We start from the raw sequence: 15,064 nt of genomic DNA on the forward strand, positions 1-15,064 counted from the left end.
CATAGGGGTCATGAAGAGTAAGACATGACTAAACGACTAAACAACAACACACAGTTGTAATTCAACCAGTGTTTAATTGCTTTTTAATTGTTGATTTTCCCACCTGGCCTCAATATTTTTAGCTTGCCTTATTTTCATCCGTGAGCTGCCTTGAGTCCCCATCAGGAAAATAAATATGTGATCATTCTAATAATAAATTCAAGCCAGGCATTTTTCAACCCTATATACAAAAAAATCTCACAAGGCTTTTGGATCCAGCAAAACCCAGGGGGACCACAGTGAAACTGCAAGGCCACACCTGCACACACCTGGCCCATTGTCCCAGGCCAGGTGAGCAAGAGGTCTCCTTTCCACTGACATCATTGCACTCCTGATGTTGCCATAAATAATGCTGTGACCTCATGTCTCCAGGGGCTTGGGGGCCCCTAGCAACGCTGGTGAAGAGGAGCCACATTATCAGAGAGTTTTTATTTCCTTTTGCCCCCTGAAGATTACAGATCACAAAGAGGCGAAGGAGAATATCAGGTAAAATAACTCCTGCGCATTCAAACTGGCTGCCTCTGGTTGCTAACCTTCATTCTGACAGATTGTTATTGAACTGCCCTGGATACTTTCCTTTTTTTGACGAAGGGTGGTGTATTTTATTCCCTAAAAGAATAAAATAAATTGTGGGGTTGGCCAAATAACAGCCCATCATGATAGTAAGATTCCATAAAGTTTGGATTCAATTTGCTCCAGGAGTTGCCGTCGCTTAGCCCCAGAACGTGTTTTCATCCCTAAAGAATCTCAGTCTTAGGACAGGAGAACTAATGAAGGCAAGGAGGCCTCTGAACATATGCAAAGTGCCTTTCCTTTCACCACTTGAGTTGCAGCAAGCAATTCCTACCCCTTGTTGCACACCTACCCAATCACCTTCTTCTTGCTGCTCCAGCCTGACACTCTGCAACTATGGGAGACGCAAGACCCTCTTGGGGTGTCGATGGTGTGAACCCCTCCATCATAGGCTCAGGTTGCATAGATGTGCAAATAAACCATAGATCCTCAAGAGATCACCATCTCCGCTGCCCCTCAATCCCAAAAGTAAACACAAACCCTGGGTGAATGCCTGGAACCCGTGGACTCTCGCACCACGGAGATTGGGTTGGCGTGCAGCAATAGGGAGGGATTGCTTGCTGCCTCTCAAGTGGTGAAAGGAAGGGGAGTCCAAAGGGGTTCCCAATGAGCAAACCAACCAGGGGGCCATTTCCTCTCTTGCAGGATGGCCTCCTTCCTGAAGAGGTTCCGGGGCCTGAAAAAGAAGGACCAGGAAAGTAATGAAAACATCCAGGAGAGCAACCAGGGGCAGCGGGACAAGGTGGAGGCCCCGTCATCTAGTCTGCAACAAAGTGCCACCCACGACCCGGCTGGCCAGAGAACCTCCCAGCTCTTGCCCATGCTGGTGAAACCTTCCCAGTCACCTGCGGAGGCCAGGAGGAAATCTCAGGCCCCTTCGGTAGTCTTCCCAGACCTGGTCCAGCGTCAGACCAGCACTGTTCAGCCAGTCAGCAGCAGACAGGACTCCAGGCAGCAGCGGCACTTGTCCCTGGGGAAAAAGAAGAGCCCTGAGGATTCTGGGCCAGTGTTCCCAGGTGAGTAGGCAGACCCAGATCCCCTTTGGCTTCCCCTTGGCAAGGCCTGCGTCATCCGAGGCTGGGGTCTCTCTTGGTTTCCTTGATCTCTGGGCGCAAGTCCCACCCACCCCACCCCTCCTTTTTAAGAGGCGTGTAACATGGAGCAGGGACTTCCAGGTGGCTGCCCCTGTTCTGTTCTGCATTGCTGGGGGTTGGACTAGGTGACCCCGCAGGTCCCTTCAAACGCTACAGTTCTATGATCCCTTCTCAGTTATGCCATGCATCTGCTATCTGCACTTTCCAGAAACCATTTTTCCCAGTTTGGTGAAAGGGGACAAATTCAACACAGCGCTAAGCAGATTGCCACATTTGCTCAGACATTTCTGCTTTCCTGGTGGGACAACCTACCCGCTCTTTCCCCCCTGCATGTTTTGTTCTGGGGGTTCGCCTGCCTACCCCTGAGCCAATTAGGGGGTGCTTGGGGGGCATATGGGGAGAAGAGAGGGTGGGGGAAGCCCAATTGTGCTAGCAGAAGTCCAGGGTGCATAGAACGTACACACATGTGGGAAGTGTCTTGTAATTCTGGATATGCAGGAGTTTACAGTGAAGAGCAACGACAAAGTAGTACTAGGAGCCGTGGGGAGCTTTTTCATTAGGAGGTCCCTGATGAAGGCTGGAAATGACCCTCAGCCACCCCAGAAAGACCCCTCCCCTGAAAGTTTACCCCAGTATGATAGACACCAGGTGGTGCCATTTGTTTTGTTTTTTTTAAGTTTTTTTATTAAATTTTACAAAATATAGAAAAGATACAAAGACAAGGACAAGAAGAAACTAAAAACACAAAATACAACAATACACACATTAAGCATAAAAATACAAAATACAAAAATACGTACGTTAGAAACTGATAGTAAAAAGAAAAAGTACATATAAGAAAAACACAAAAATTCCTTCTTTCTTAATTTTAGATCTTAAATTCACATATTCTCCTGACTTCCTCGCGTCCCCCGTTCTTGTATCCCTTTTCAAAGTTGGTTCAGCAAATTCATAGCCCATTAATTTATCTGTTGTTGGTTTAATCTTAGATTTTATCTTGTTACTAGAACCCCCGCAATTCATTTCAATGTCATCAACATTCAGAAATTTTACAATATTTCTGCAAATAGATATTAAATTTCCCCCAATCTTCTTCCACTGACTCTTCTCCCTGCTCTCGGATTCTGCCAGTCATCTCTGCCATCTCCATGTAGTCCAGGTGGTGCCATTTGAAGCGTGCAGAGATGACATGGTGCGGCCACCCTTTGGGGCTGCCATTGCCGGTCCGAGGAACTGAGTTCTGTGGCCCCTTCCCCACGACCTGCTTCCTGAACCTTCGTCCGGATCCGTTTGCCAAAGTTTGTGGGGATGTTGAATGAGGTCAGCGAGTGAGCGCTCATCCCAATTCATTCGCAGGGAGATGAGACAATGTCGCTAGCTCCCACTTTCCATTCTAGTTTCCCTGTCACTTTTCCCACCACGAAAAATGTCCGATTTGGAGTCTGTTGGGGAGCGGGAAGTAGGTTCATTGTGCAAATCGCTTCAACCGAGCAACTTGACTCTGCCGACGTGCCATTGAATCCCATCTGGAAGGAGCAACTGGAAGCCCCCTGACAAAGAACTGACCTTTCCTCTCGTCTGCCTCACTTACTCACCTCTCTCTTTCTCTTTCTCTTTCTCTTTCTCAAGAACTCTCAGATGAGAAATTTGGATACTTGTGGGCGAGTAAGAAGCTGCTGAGAGGAAGATCGCTCAGAGAAACTTTACAGATGATGGATGAGCGGGAAATATTGGACACCATCCTCAAACACCTCCAGCCAGCTCCCCAGGTGCGTGTGATGCAGGCTAAAGGTAAAGGTAAAGGTACCCCTGTCCATACGGGCCAGTCGTGTCCGACTCTAGGGTTGTGCGCTCATCTCACTTAAGAGGCCGGGGGCCAGCGCTGTCCGCAGACACTTCCGGGTCACGTGGCCAGCGTGACGAAGCTGCTCTGGCGAGCCAGCACCAGCGCAGCACACGGGAACGCCGTTTACCTTCCCGCTAGAAAGCGGTCCCTATTTATCTACTTGCACTTAGGGGTGCTTTCGAACTGCTAGGTGGGCAGGAGCTGGGACCGAACGGCGGGAGCTCACCCCGCCACGGGGATTCGAACCGCTGACCATGCGATCGGCAAGCCCTAGGCGCTGAGGTTTTACCCACAGCGCCACCCGCATCCTTTATGATGCAGGGGAGAGTTGATTTAAATCAAATCAATTTAAAATCATGACTCAAATCACTAGCCAGTAAGATTTTGGGAATAATAAATGTTCAGAGTTGTTTTTTGCAGTTATATCAAAAACTACTGATTTGGTTATACTGTTAGAAATGCATAGACAGATAATTATGATATTTCTAGTCTAGTCTATTTCCAGGCATGCATATTTTTTAAAGAGAAGACAAGTGGCAAATAAATGGCAACTGTTCTCTAGACAAAAAAATTGACACTTTTCTTAATTTTATTTCCTTTTCTTTCCGACTTTAAAAGCAGACCTCCAGTGTCCACAGAAAATCGACTATCTTGTCCCAGGATTCAGCTGCCTCAAACCTGAGAGCAGCAGTCCCTGGCCAGCAAAAGACCTCTAAGTCAAGACATGAGATGGTAAGTTCTGAGTATCGTAGATGACACCGGGTGGGGTGGGGTGGGCAGCACACAATCTGAGGAAAGAAGAACAGAGAAGTTTGACTTTCTTTCTTAGCACAGGCGTTGTACATAGCAGGGAGAAACTGAACAAAACATTCAGAGGCAAAGCTCCCTCACAACTACCAAGCCAATCAGAGTGCAGGCTTCCTCAGCAAGCAAAACCTCTACCTTTCCCTCTTTTGGTTATTTGGCTTGAACATGAACACAATTCACCTGGAATGACCTCCTGTGGGAAGGGTGAACTTCCAGCAAAACATTTTCTTCAAGGAGCGTGGGAGGTCGTCCCCCCACTCCTGCTTAGCACACTCAGGCCCTGAGGTACAAGCTAGAGAGGGCCGTAAAAATCTGGTCTCCAGCTGTTTTTGAACTACAATTCCCATCGTCCCTGACCACTGGTCCTGCTAGCTAGGAGTGATGGGCGTTGTAGTCCAAAAACAGCTGGAAACCCAAGTTTGGGAAACCCTGATCTAACGCTAATATTTTAAGGAGCTTTGAACAAGGGTTCTGTGGGGGAAGCAAGATCATTCATGGGGCTTCTAATGTCTGGTGCAGATGGAACTCTGGTTTCTTCTGAGCCCGAGGGTCCACAGCAGTTGGCTCCCCCTTTCCCCCTTTGGGAAAAGAGAGGGGGCAGAGCGTTTGGCAGTCTCCCTCATTGAGCAAGTTGACCAACTCTGCCTCTTCTGGCTGTCCCCGCAGGGAATACAAGGAGATCGTCTGAACGCAACCTGCTGCTCAGGTTTTCTCTCTGTCTTGGCAACCAACAACTGTGGCGTAGGTGGGGTGCCAGAAAAGAGAACACCCTCTCCCAATTTCAGTCACGCAGGGTGGGTGGGGAGACCCATAAGAGGCTGTGGGTGCAGGTACTAGTTTTCTTAAAAAGCAGGAAGAACCTAGGGTCAGTTTATCTAGGACAAAAGTGTGTCGTAAGAACGAAAGAGGAGCCTGCTAGGTAAGAGCAGCAGCCTGCACAGTCCAGGATCCTTATCTCACAGTGGCCAACCAGATACCCATGGGAAATTTGAAAGCAAAATTCGAACACAGAGGCCTTCCTCCTCCTGTGGTTTCCAGCAACTGGTTTTCAGAAGCATTCCTGCCTCCAGCTGTGGAGGCAGAGCAATTAGGACATGCTAAACTCTTCAGCTTTCAAATTCCTCAAATGAGGGGTACTAAAGAGTTGCAGCATTTCAGAAGATACTGTGGTTAAATTAATATAATTTAGTTTTGTGTGGTAAGTAAACTGTGTGTCAAATTGCATACAAATCATTAAAACAATTGTCTAGTACTTGCAATCTATTATTATTATTATTATTATTATTATTATTATTATTATTATTTAGCATTACCTGACATTTTCAGAAGGTAAAATTGAAATTCTTTGGTTTTCGAAAAGCAGTTTATGTAACTGGTGGGGTCTCCTCACTGTGACTCACCCAAACCTTCCCCACCCCTTAGACTGTCCTCTATAGATACTACGGACTCAAACTACGGGATTCCAGGAACAAAGATACAGTCCACCAATACTTGCACTTACTTCTAAAGTTGCCTCTTGAAGAGGAAACAGTCAGAGAGGTGAGTGAATTCCTGTGTTCCCATAAAGTCCTAGGCAGTGCTACACGGTTTTGACAAATGTACACGTTTTTGCCAGCAGATCCCACTAATACAGCACATTTATTCAAACATTGGTTGGATGACTGCATCACAAAATTACCTGTGCAAATTTTGAAAGATAGCAATGTTTTGTTTCAAACATTGTTTCTGAAAGTGCAGATTGACGTGTGTTATGAGAATTATAAGGTCCAAGATATAAAATAAGTGTACCAAGCAAACACACACACACACACACACACTATATATATATATATATATATACCACATGTCTGAAACAGTACAGGGAAAAGTCCTGAAACCATTTTGTCTCTCCCAAACTGACCTCAAATGTTTCTCTGCAAGGAGGGAGGAAATGAGAAAAACCTCCCCATTGTCTCTTTGCTCACAAATCCTGCCATAAGGGCACATTTAAGATATGATTAGGGTGAGCCTGTGACCTGGACTCAGGAATTAAGTACCGTAGTTTTCATCACGAAAGAATAGCCAGGCTGTCCAGGTAAACCCATTAGCAGCCAGGTAACCCCACCAACATTTGTGTGTCAGACAGGATTCTGTTGTAGATCTCCCCTTCTCTGATGTATGTATGATATATGGGGGGGGCGGGTCTTGGGCTCCAGGGGGGGCAAATTCAAAATGTCTTGCGTGTCATGGTTTGGGGTCCCTCCTGCCTCCTGCGTGTGGTTGTGAGCACCCTGTTGCAACAGTTCATAAAGATCAGGCTTACTATCTGCTTTGCTTCTCAAGATTCTCTGGTTGGCCTCTGTTATTTTCTCCTACCGATAGAGAACCTGCAAAAGGACTCTATGGGCTCTTGGGTACCCCATAAGGGAAAAGGAGCAGTTTTTTCCTTATAACATGTGCATCATTCTCCCTAGGGAATTTCTGAGGCTGTCGGTGTGGCTTCATACTGCCATTTATCTCAGATGCTGATGGCACTGCGTGATTTCGGCCATGCAGTCATTGCAAGGAAGATTGAGATGTCTGAGGTAAGGGTGTCAAATGAGGAAGGAGCATTGCAAGAGCGTAGCTCAGCCACCCCCAACCTGGTGCCCCTTCCCCATCTGTGTGTTTGGAACTGGAACTCCCATCAGCCCCAGACAGCATGGCCAATGGTTAGACACGATGGGAGTTGGAGCACAACAATATCTGAAGGGCACCGGGTTGAGAAGATCCTGGCAGATTGGGTCCTTAGCTCCTATTTATATATATATATATTATTTTTATTGGTTTTCAAATACACAAAACAAATTCATACACTCCATACATCTTAATTAAATCTTAATTCTCTTTTTGACTTCCCTCAATTTGTCTGAAATTCCTTCCCTTTATTACTTTTAACACATTTCTGCCATTTTAACCATTTCCCCTCACAGAGCTTCCTTAAAACTTACAAACGTAATTTGATTATCACTCAGTTTTTGCATATATTGGATAAACTTTTCCCAGTCTTCTTTAAATCTTTGGTCTCGTCGATTCCGGATCCTTCCAGTCATTCTATCCAGTTCTGCATAGTCCATCATTTTAGTTCTCCATTCTTCTATCGTAGATAGCTCCTCCTGTTTCCATTTCTGGGCCACCAGTATTCTTGCTGCTGTCACTGCATATAAAAATAACTTCTTTTCTTTCTTATTTATCTCCATTCTACTTCTCTGTTTATTATCATTGCAAATTGTGCTTGTAACACTTTAATATTCATTTTAGTTTTATTATCTTCAGGACTGGTAACCAATCTCTTCTCATTCTCCATTATTTGTTTTAAAATTTCTTTTTTCCCTTTTTCTCTCAATTTATTGGGTCCTTAGCTGCTATTTAGATCCACATCAAAGCATACGAAAGAGCCTCTGGGTTCCTATTATCTAGATCAGGCATCCCCAAACTCGGCCCTCCAGATGTTTTGGGACTACACTTCCCACCATCCCTGACCACTGGTCCTGTTAGCTAGGGATGTGGGAGTTGTAGTCCCAAAACATCTGGAGGGCCTAGTTTGGGAATGCCTGATCTAGAAAAACAGACCTGTGTTGGAAGAGAATGAATCCTCCTCCATTTCAAAATATGCTCTTTTTCAAGGGATGTGATCCTTACCATTCCAATAAAGGAATTAGATCTGCTAATGCTCTCAGTATGTAAGGCCAGAAACTTCCTCTGGGTGTATGTCTCAGCCATCCTTCTGACGTGGGCTCCAGCAGTCCTGTCTCAGTGGCTCCAGATCCTAGATCTAATCTGATCCTTTTGCTCAGTCAGTCAGCCAAACGGATTTGTTAGAAACCATTGGTCATCCCCAAAGTACAAGCAATACAAAAGTGCACTGACTCATGTTTTTAGCTTGGTTGTTGGATGTTTGGCTGGCATTTCTTCAATAGTGGAAGCTAATTTTGGTGGGTGGGGGGTTGTCTCCTGGTTACCATAGAAGATAGAATCACAGAGTTGTAGAGTTGGAAGGGACCCCAAGGGTCATCTAGTCCAACCCCCTGCAATGCAGGGATCTCAGCTCAAGCATCCCTGACAGATGGTACTCCAGCCTTCGATGAAGGAGAGTCCACAACCTCCTGAGGGAGAGTGTTCCGCTGTCAGAAAGTTTTGAATGGAGAACCTCTTAGTGTTTGGAAGAGGGGACACCTCTCCAACTGAGGGGAGGGAGCAAAACCCAAGAGAGAAGGCAGTCGGCAGGTTGGGAGAGGCAGAGAGAAAGAGGAGAGAGGTTTCAGCTGCAACCAGATTTTGAAAATGGGGTGCTCTCGGGCAAGCGTTCATCTGCCTTATGGGATTGCCTGCTGGCCACATTCCACTATGTTTTAGAGTAGACCCACTGAATTTAATGAACATGACTAAGTTGGGCCCATTCATTTCAACCGGTCTACTTGAAGCAAAGCAATATATGGAGGTGTTCACCTCCATATATTTGTAAATGAGGCGAATTGTTACAAAGGCATAGTAACTGCGTGCACATCTAACAGTTCCATAACCTGAGGGGGCCTTGGGGTCGTGTGCCCCCGACTCTCCACTTCTCCTCCAACCCAGCTGGAAGGAGATCAGAACCTTTTCCTTCCATTTTCAGTTAACGTCCATCAAGTGTTACTTCAAACGCCCCAAAGGATGGATAATATTCACTGTGATTTGTTCAAAGGAGGCAAGAAAAATGAAACCCAGGAGTGTGTTGCCCCAAACTCACTTCCCCCACCCTTTCCCTCCAGAATACAGGGGAGAGGAATGCCAGTATCACCATCATACTTTGCTACGGGCAGATGGCTCTTGGGGCGCGGCCTGAAGACCTCCTGCGCTTCATTGAGCTCATCGTGGCAGAGCTCCTCTTCCAATTCCAGAACACCAGGAAGGTATGGCTCTCATTTTCCCACGGACTTCTGTTGCTTGTTCTCTCGGCACTGAGCAGACCTCCTGAGCTCCGTCAAGGTCCTTGCACCACATGCCTTCAGACTGGGCCCTAGGGCAGGGTCTCTGGCTTCATCCACGGAAGAGTTGTAGACTGGGGTGTATACTGACTCCACACTTAGGACCAAATGGGGTATTACAGTGGTACCTTGGTTCTCAAACCTTATCTGTTATGGAAGTCTGTTCTAAAACCAAAGTGTTCCAAAACCAAGGAGCGTTTTCCCATAGAAAGTAATGCAAAATGGATTAATCCGCTCCAGACTTTTAAAAACAACTCCTAAAACAGCAATTTAACATGAATTTTACTCTCTAACAAGACCATTTCTGGGTTAGGCTTAGGGTTAATTTTAGGGTTGGGTTCGTGTTAGGGTAAGGATTAGAATTAGGGTTAGGGTCAGTGTGGCTTTATGTTGCCTTGTGATTTTGATTCAATCTCAATTTCATAAAATCCCTTCTCCTTTTAGGACGAGGCTCTGAAAAAGAGCCTTATGAAGGCAGCCGTTCTAACAACCAAGGCGCTTGTGCAAACGAATGTGGGACATGTCATCTTCCCACACAAAGTGGAGCTCACCATCTGCATCATTGTGAGTAAAGAAAAAAGATAAAAAGAGGGGAATCTCATGGGGTTTTTCCAGAGCGTTGTTTTTTTTTTTTATAGCTGTGTAGGTCTAGCTCTGGTAAAATGTCGGTGTTGCAGGTTCTGAGCATCTGGCCCCAAACAATTTCTGGGTGGTCACGTTCTGCTCCAGCTCAAGTTTCCCAACCCTCTTGCAAGGCAGCCCTCCATTGTGGCAACCTCAGCAGGATCTCACCAGCGCCTAAGGAAAAGAGGCTGGGTTCTCCCAGGAGGAGAGGGCTGTCCATGGCTCCTAGCCATGATTGCTATGTTCTACCTCCACAGAGGAAGGAAGCAATGTTTCTGAACATCAGTTGCTGGAAGCCACAGGCGGGGAGAGAGCTCTTGGGCTCATGGTCTGCTCCCTGGTTTCTCACCGCTGTGAGAACAGGATGCTGGACTAGATGGGCTATTGGCCTGGTCCAGAAGGCTGATCTTACCTTTTTCTGAGGTAGAGCTCTGTCCAGCTGAAAGATGGATCTGATTCCCAGATCCAGGAAGCCCACTCTTCTCCCCTGGGAGCACCCAGTTGCCAGCTGCAAAGGTGCTGTCCAGAGGGCTGGGCTGGAGAGAGAGCACAAGTCAGGGCTTGGAGTGGTGGTGGCAGCGATGGTGCCTCCAGGTCTCTGACGTGCTGTGTGCTTCCCCACAACAGGAAATCATTGAAGAGGAGCCGTTGGGATCTTTCTCTATTTCTGTCCTGTACCATGCCATCATCACCGTCACCTGCATGACGTAAGTACAGGGAGGAACTTCTCACTGCCCCACCTATTCCTGGTCCTTCCCTTGCCATACACTTGGCCAGACACACTGCATATTTCCTCACCAGGTTTATGGACTGCTGGGTGCTGAGCATTTCCTCTCCTTTCTCTTTCCTCTTCAGGGCCGTGAGACCACCGATGGACTCCATGCTTCGGTCTGAGCTAGTGAAAAAAAGCACCAAGAAGGTGTTTTCATTGCCCTCCTTGAAACTTACAAAACTCAAAGCCGGGAGTCCCACACAATCATCACAGAGCCAGGTGACTGGACCTTCTGCTTCTCGGGATATGAATGGAGGAAAATGGAGTTGCCAGGTTAAAGGGTTTGAGGGCAGAGAGTCTGGGCCGTGTAAGCTACAGATAATGCTGCCACAGACACTTGGCCCATCACAATGATGTAACAACCAGAGACTTTGGGTGTATATTTTTGATTGTAATCATGTTTCAATATTAACTGCATTTAACCTTTGGCTAGAATGCATCCACGAATGATTCCTGCATGCCTGCATTTTGTGACTCTCATGCCTCCCTCCTACACTGCATTTAATTTTTTCTTTGTTTGCTCGTTTGTTTATACGCCGCCCACCTGATTGGGTTACTCCAGCCACTCTGGGCGGCTTCCAACAAATTAAAACACAGTAAGACATCAAATATTTAAAACTTCCCTATGCAGGGCTGCCTTCAGGTGGAAGTATAATTATGTATCTCTCTGACATCTGATAGGAGGGTGTTCCACAGGGTGGGCCCACCACCGAGAAGGCCCTCTGCCTGCTTCCCTGTAACCTCAGTTCTTGCAGTGAAATAGAGTTGAAGAATGTGTGCTTCTCCAGCTGTGCTGCCATTGGCCCCAGTCAGCACAGAACCATAGAATCATGACAGGTGGTCATCCAACCTCTGCTTAAAAACCTCCAAGGAAGGAGGGGACTGTTGAGCTCACGTCTTCCTTGTGGGTTTCCCACTGGGTCATTGCTTGGCCCCTGTGGAAAGGGGCTGCTGGACTAGAAGGCTCCAGAGCACAGGGGATTTCCACGGGGGTCTTCAGCTTTTAACCGCTTTTGCTTCTCTGCTTTCAGGACTTTTATCAGCATACGGTCAACGCCTGCTTCAACATGCTCACCAGCTTGCTGTCAGAGGCCCTCTCTCTGGAGGCGCTGCAGGATATATTAGTGGTAAGGGAGCCCCCAAGATGTCAGAGCAGGGGGAGGCAGCAGATCCTGTTGAAATGATTGCACGGGGGGGCGTCTGTGGCCAACTCACTGGTTGTGGATGCTGATGGTGAACTGGGCCTCTGTTCTGCTAGGAAGGCTTGTGCAAGGCACACATCCCTTTCCTTTCAAAGATATGTTCTCTGCTGATGGCATATGGGGAAGGGCCGTGGCTCAGGGGCAGAGCTTCTGTTTTGCATGCTCAAGGTCCCAGGCTCAGCCCTCAGCATCTCCAGGTGGGGCTGGGAAAAGGCTCTCTGTCTGAAACCCCGAAGGGCAACTGCCCGTCATTACCTGTGGCCAACACCAAGGTTGGTAGATCAATGGCTGGGCTTGGTCTAAGGATGCTTCCTGCATTCCATGGCTATGGCTGTGGTGAGGTGTGTGTTGTATTATTGTAATTATCACACACACAAACACACAAATGACAGATCGCAGGGCAGTTCACAACATGAAAATACAAAATGAGAACACAAAATACACAGTAAAACAAAAACAAACCAAGGGCCAATTAATTTCTAATTCTATTAATCTTCAATGTGTTTCATTTAATGGCTTCTTTTTTCTATATCTCAAGTTGTTCTTATTTTGTTTGTAAGCTGCCTCGAGTCCCTGTCAGGGAAAAAGGTGGGGTATAAAATAATGATGATGATGATGATGATGATGATGATGATGAAGTAGAACAAATTGCAGCAAACTTTCTCCTTTACAAAACAACTCCTTTTTGCAATTTGTCCCCTCTATGGTCCCGGCATGATTGATCCAGCCAGTGGCCAAAGCTTTGTGAATTTGCAGACCCGGATTAATGGTTGTCCTTCCATGTGATGATGATTATTTCTCTCCCGCAGCACACAAATGGCTGGATTGACTCCACAAAAATCTATGAGCGCGAAAGAGCTGTCAAGAGCACCAGCTTTCTAATGAAATATGTTTCTGAGCATTTGGACTTTGATGTGAGTGACCAAGGCTTAATGCTGCAATTTCAGATTTGTGGGTTTTTTAATGTATTAAATTTCCATACTGCTCTTCATCTGAGGATCACAGGGTGGTTTACAATATAAATACACAGGAATACAATAACAGATCATTCCGATTAGATAACGCGAATGGGTCTTTTTTCATTTTCGTTTTTAACTTGTATTTAACTTGTCAGTTTTTCTCCGGAAAGGGTAAGTCTAGATTCAATGGAGGTAGGTTACAGGGTGGGATACAGGCTAGCATTTATACTGACCCGTTTAGCATTTATGCTGTGTAAGACACTGTGGTGTAGTAGTTAGAGTGTTGGTCTGAGACCTGGGAGAGACCCGGGTTCAAATTCCCCCGCTCAGCAGTGACTCTCATTGAATGTGACCTTGGGGGCCTGTGACTGCCTCTTGGCCTAGGCTACCTCTCAGGATTGTTGTGGGGATTAAAGGAGGAGGAGGAGGAGGAGGAGGACTATCTTGAGCTCCCTGCAGAAAAAGCCGAGAGGTAAATGCAATAAAATAAATAAATAATAAAATTAAAACTTGCATATGTTGCGTGCCTCGAGGGAAGTGGTTCATTAGCGAATACAATAATAACTGGTACTAATCAGCACCGATCCCACAGGAAAAACCCTTCTGGAATCCTATCCAGGGCAGAATCAGGCTAATCGGTCTAACCCTCGAGCAAATATGAGGGTTGTGTGTGGAGATTCCCTTCCTGACCTATGTAGATCATAAGAACAGAAGAATCGCTTTGCTGGGTTTGCCAAGACACCCATTTGGTTCATCTTGCTATTTCCAACTTCAGACAGAGGGATGCCTCTTGGGAAATTTCAGCCAGGGTGTTGAAATAAATATTTAATTGCCTCCCCAAGGGCCCCCCTCCTCAGGAGAAGGACTAGGGCCCCGGAAGGAGCACAAGTGAAGGCTCTGTACCGGTCGGGAAGAGACAGAGACCACACCAGGATTGGAAAAAGCAAAGCCTGATCTTTATTGAAAGAACAGAAAAAAATAACACAAAAAACTGTTGCAACAGGGTCCCCGCTCACGCAATGACACGGAGTCAGAGACCCTGAACAAAGGGACTGCCTTGATTCTTATACCTTTTGATTTTCATTCAGATCAATAGCAAGGAGGTGGGGGGAAGCGATATGAGGGGTGTGAAGAGTGGATTAACATAAGGTAAACAGGATGTTGAAAGAGTTTTTGGAGGTGTCAATTTGCTGAAGGGCTGAGGTGGTATGTGTCAATCTTCGTGTTATTTAATTTTGGATCTGCTTAAAATGGCTTTTCCTTTATCTACAGGAAAACCTCCGCAACTGCTGATAATCAGCATGCAGGTGTGAGGCTGGATGTTTGAGGATGTTCAGGAAATGACTTAAATGTTAATGTGAAATCCTATTCTGCATTGCTATCAATTCGGGTGATAGCCTGATGTTTGCATACTTTTTGGAAAATAGGATTGCTTTATTTTGAGCTCATATCTGTGTGTATTCATGGTATGGTTTGCAGACCCAGTAGGAGGCAGTGTGGTGGATTGAGTTTTGGCAGCCTTTTGGATACAATATTGAGTCAAGTATATACATTTTGAAATATTTAGATTGTTACATTATTTAAAAACTACATTTTGGATACATTCAGAAAGGTACAGCATACATTATTTAAAAACTACATTTTGGATACATTCAATACAGTAAGATGGCATCTTCCCAACAATGCGTTCTTTAAGGCACAGTTTATTATTATTGTGGGACTTTGGGGTAGGATGATATCATTAGGATCATTTTACCTTTATTCCCCTCTCTGACCCTGATTCTCTTATGACAGTGTTAAATTGATTCTGCATCTGTGCATGAGATATATAATAACATAGCAAGGTAGCATCTCTCCCCCTTTCCCTCTGGTTTAACAATACTCCCATAGATGTTCTCAGTGATCAAGCTGCGATATATGAGTTCCTGACATCCTGAGGCAGCCTGGACCTCAGATGGCCAGGGCTTTGTAAATGAATAGAAAGACCTTGAAGCTGCCTCAGAAATAGATGGGCCGCCAATGCAGCTGTTTTAAGAATGGTGTCCCATGTTCTCAGCCCGAGGCCCCCACCAGCAATCTGGCCGCAGCATTCTGCATGAGCTGGAGCCTGTGAAGCAGATCCAAGGGCAGACCCCCTAGAATACATTGCAGTAATCCAGCCTT

General features: G+C 46.1%; 1 protein-coding gene across 1 annotated transcript in view; it reads left to right on the forward strand.

The window, feature by feature from the left end:
- The first annotated feature begins 258 nt into the window (after positions 1–258).
- Positions 259–15,064, forward strand: part of LOC309542637 (maestro heat-like repeat family member 5) — a 31,569-nt gene continuing 16,763 nt past the window's right edge. Inside the window, exons 1-12 of the mRNA XM_082241450.1 lie at positions 259–525; positions 1,258–1,628; positions 3,336–3,475; positions 4,171–4,284; positions 5,782–5,898; positions 6,813–6,923; positions 9,129–9,269; positions 9,789–9,908; positions 10,596–10,675; positions 10,824–10,959; positions 11,772–11,867; positions 12,752–12,856. Of these exons, the coding sequence (XP_082097576.1) occupies positions 1,259–1,628; positions 3,336–3,475; positions 4,171–4,284; positions 5,782–5,898; positions 6,813–6,923; positions 9,129–9,269; positions 9,789–9,908; positions 10,596–10,675; positions 10,824–10,959; positions 11,772–11,867; positions 12,752–12,856 (1,530 nt within the window). The 5' untranslated portion in view covers positions 259–525; position 1,258. The remainder of the gene's footprint in view (positions 526–1,257; positions 1,629–3,335; positions 3,476–4,170; positions 4,285–5,781; positions 5,899–6,812; positions 6,924–9,128; positions 9,270–9,788; positions 9,909–10,595; positions 10,676–10,823; positions 10,960–11,771; positions 11,868–12,751; positions 12,857–15,064) is intronic.

This window comes from Podarcis vaucheri, assembly GCF_965113315.1.
Source record: "Podarcis vaucheri genome assembly, chromosome: 11".
In the NCBI taxonomy this organism is placed as follows: domain Eukaryota; kingdom Metazoa; phylum Chordata; class Lepidosauria; order Squamata; family Lacertidae; genus Podarcis; species Podarcis vaucheri.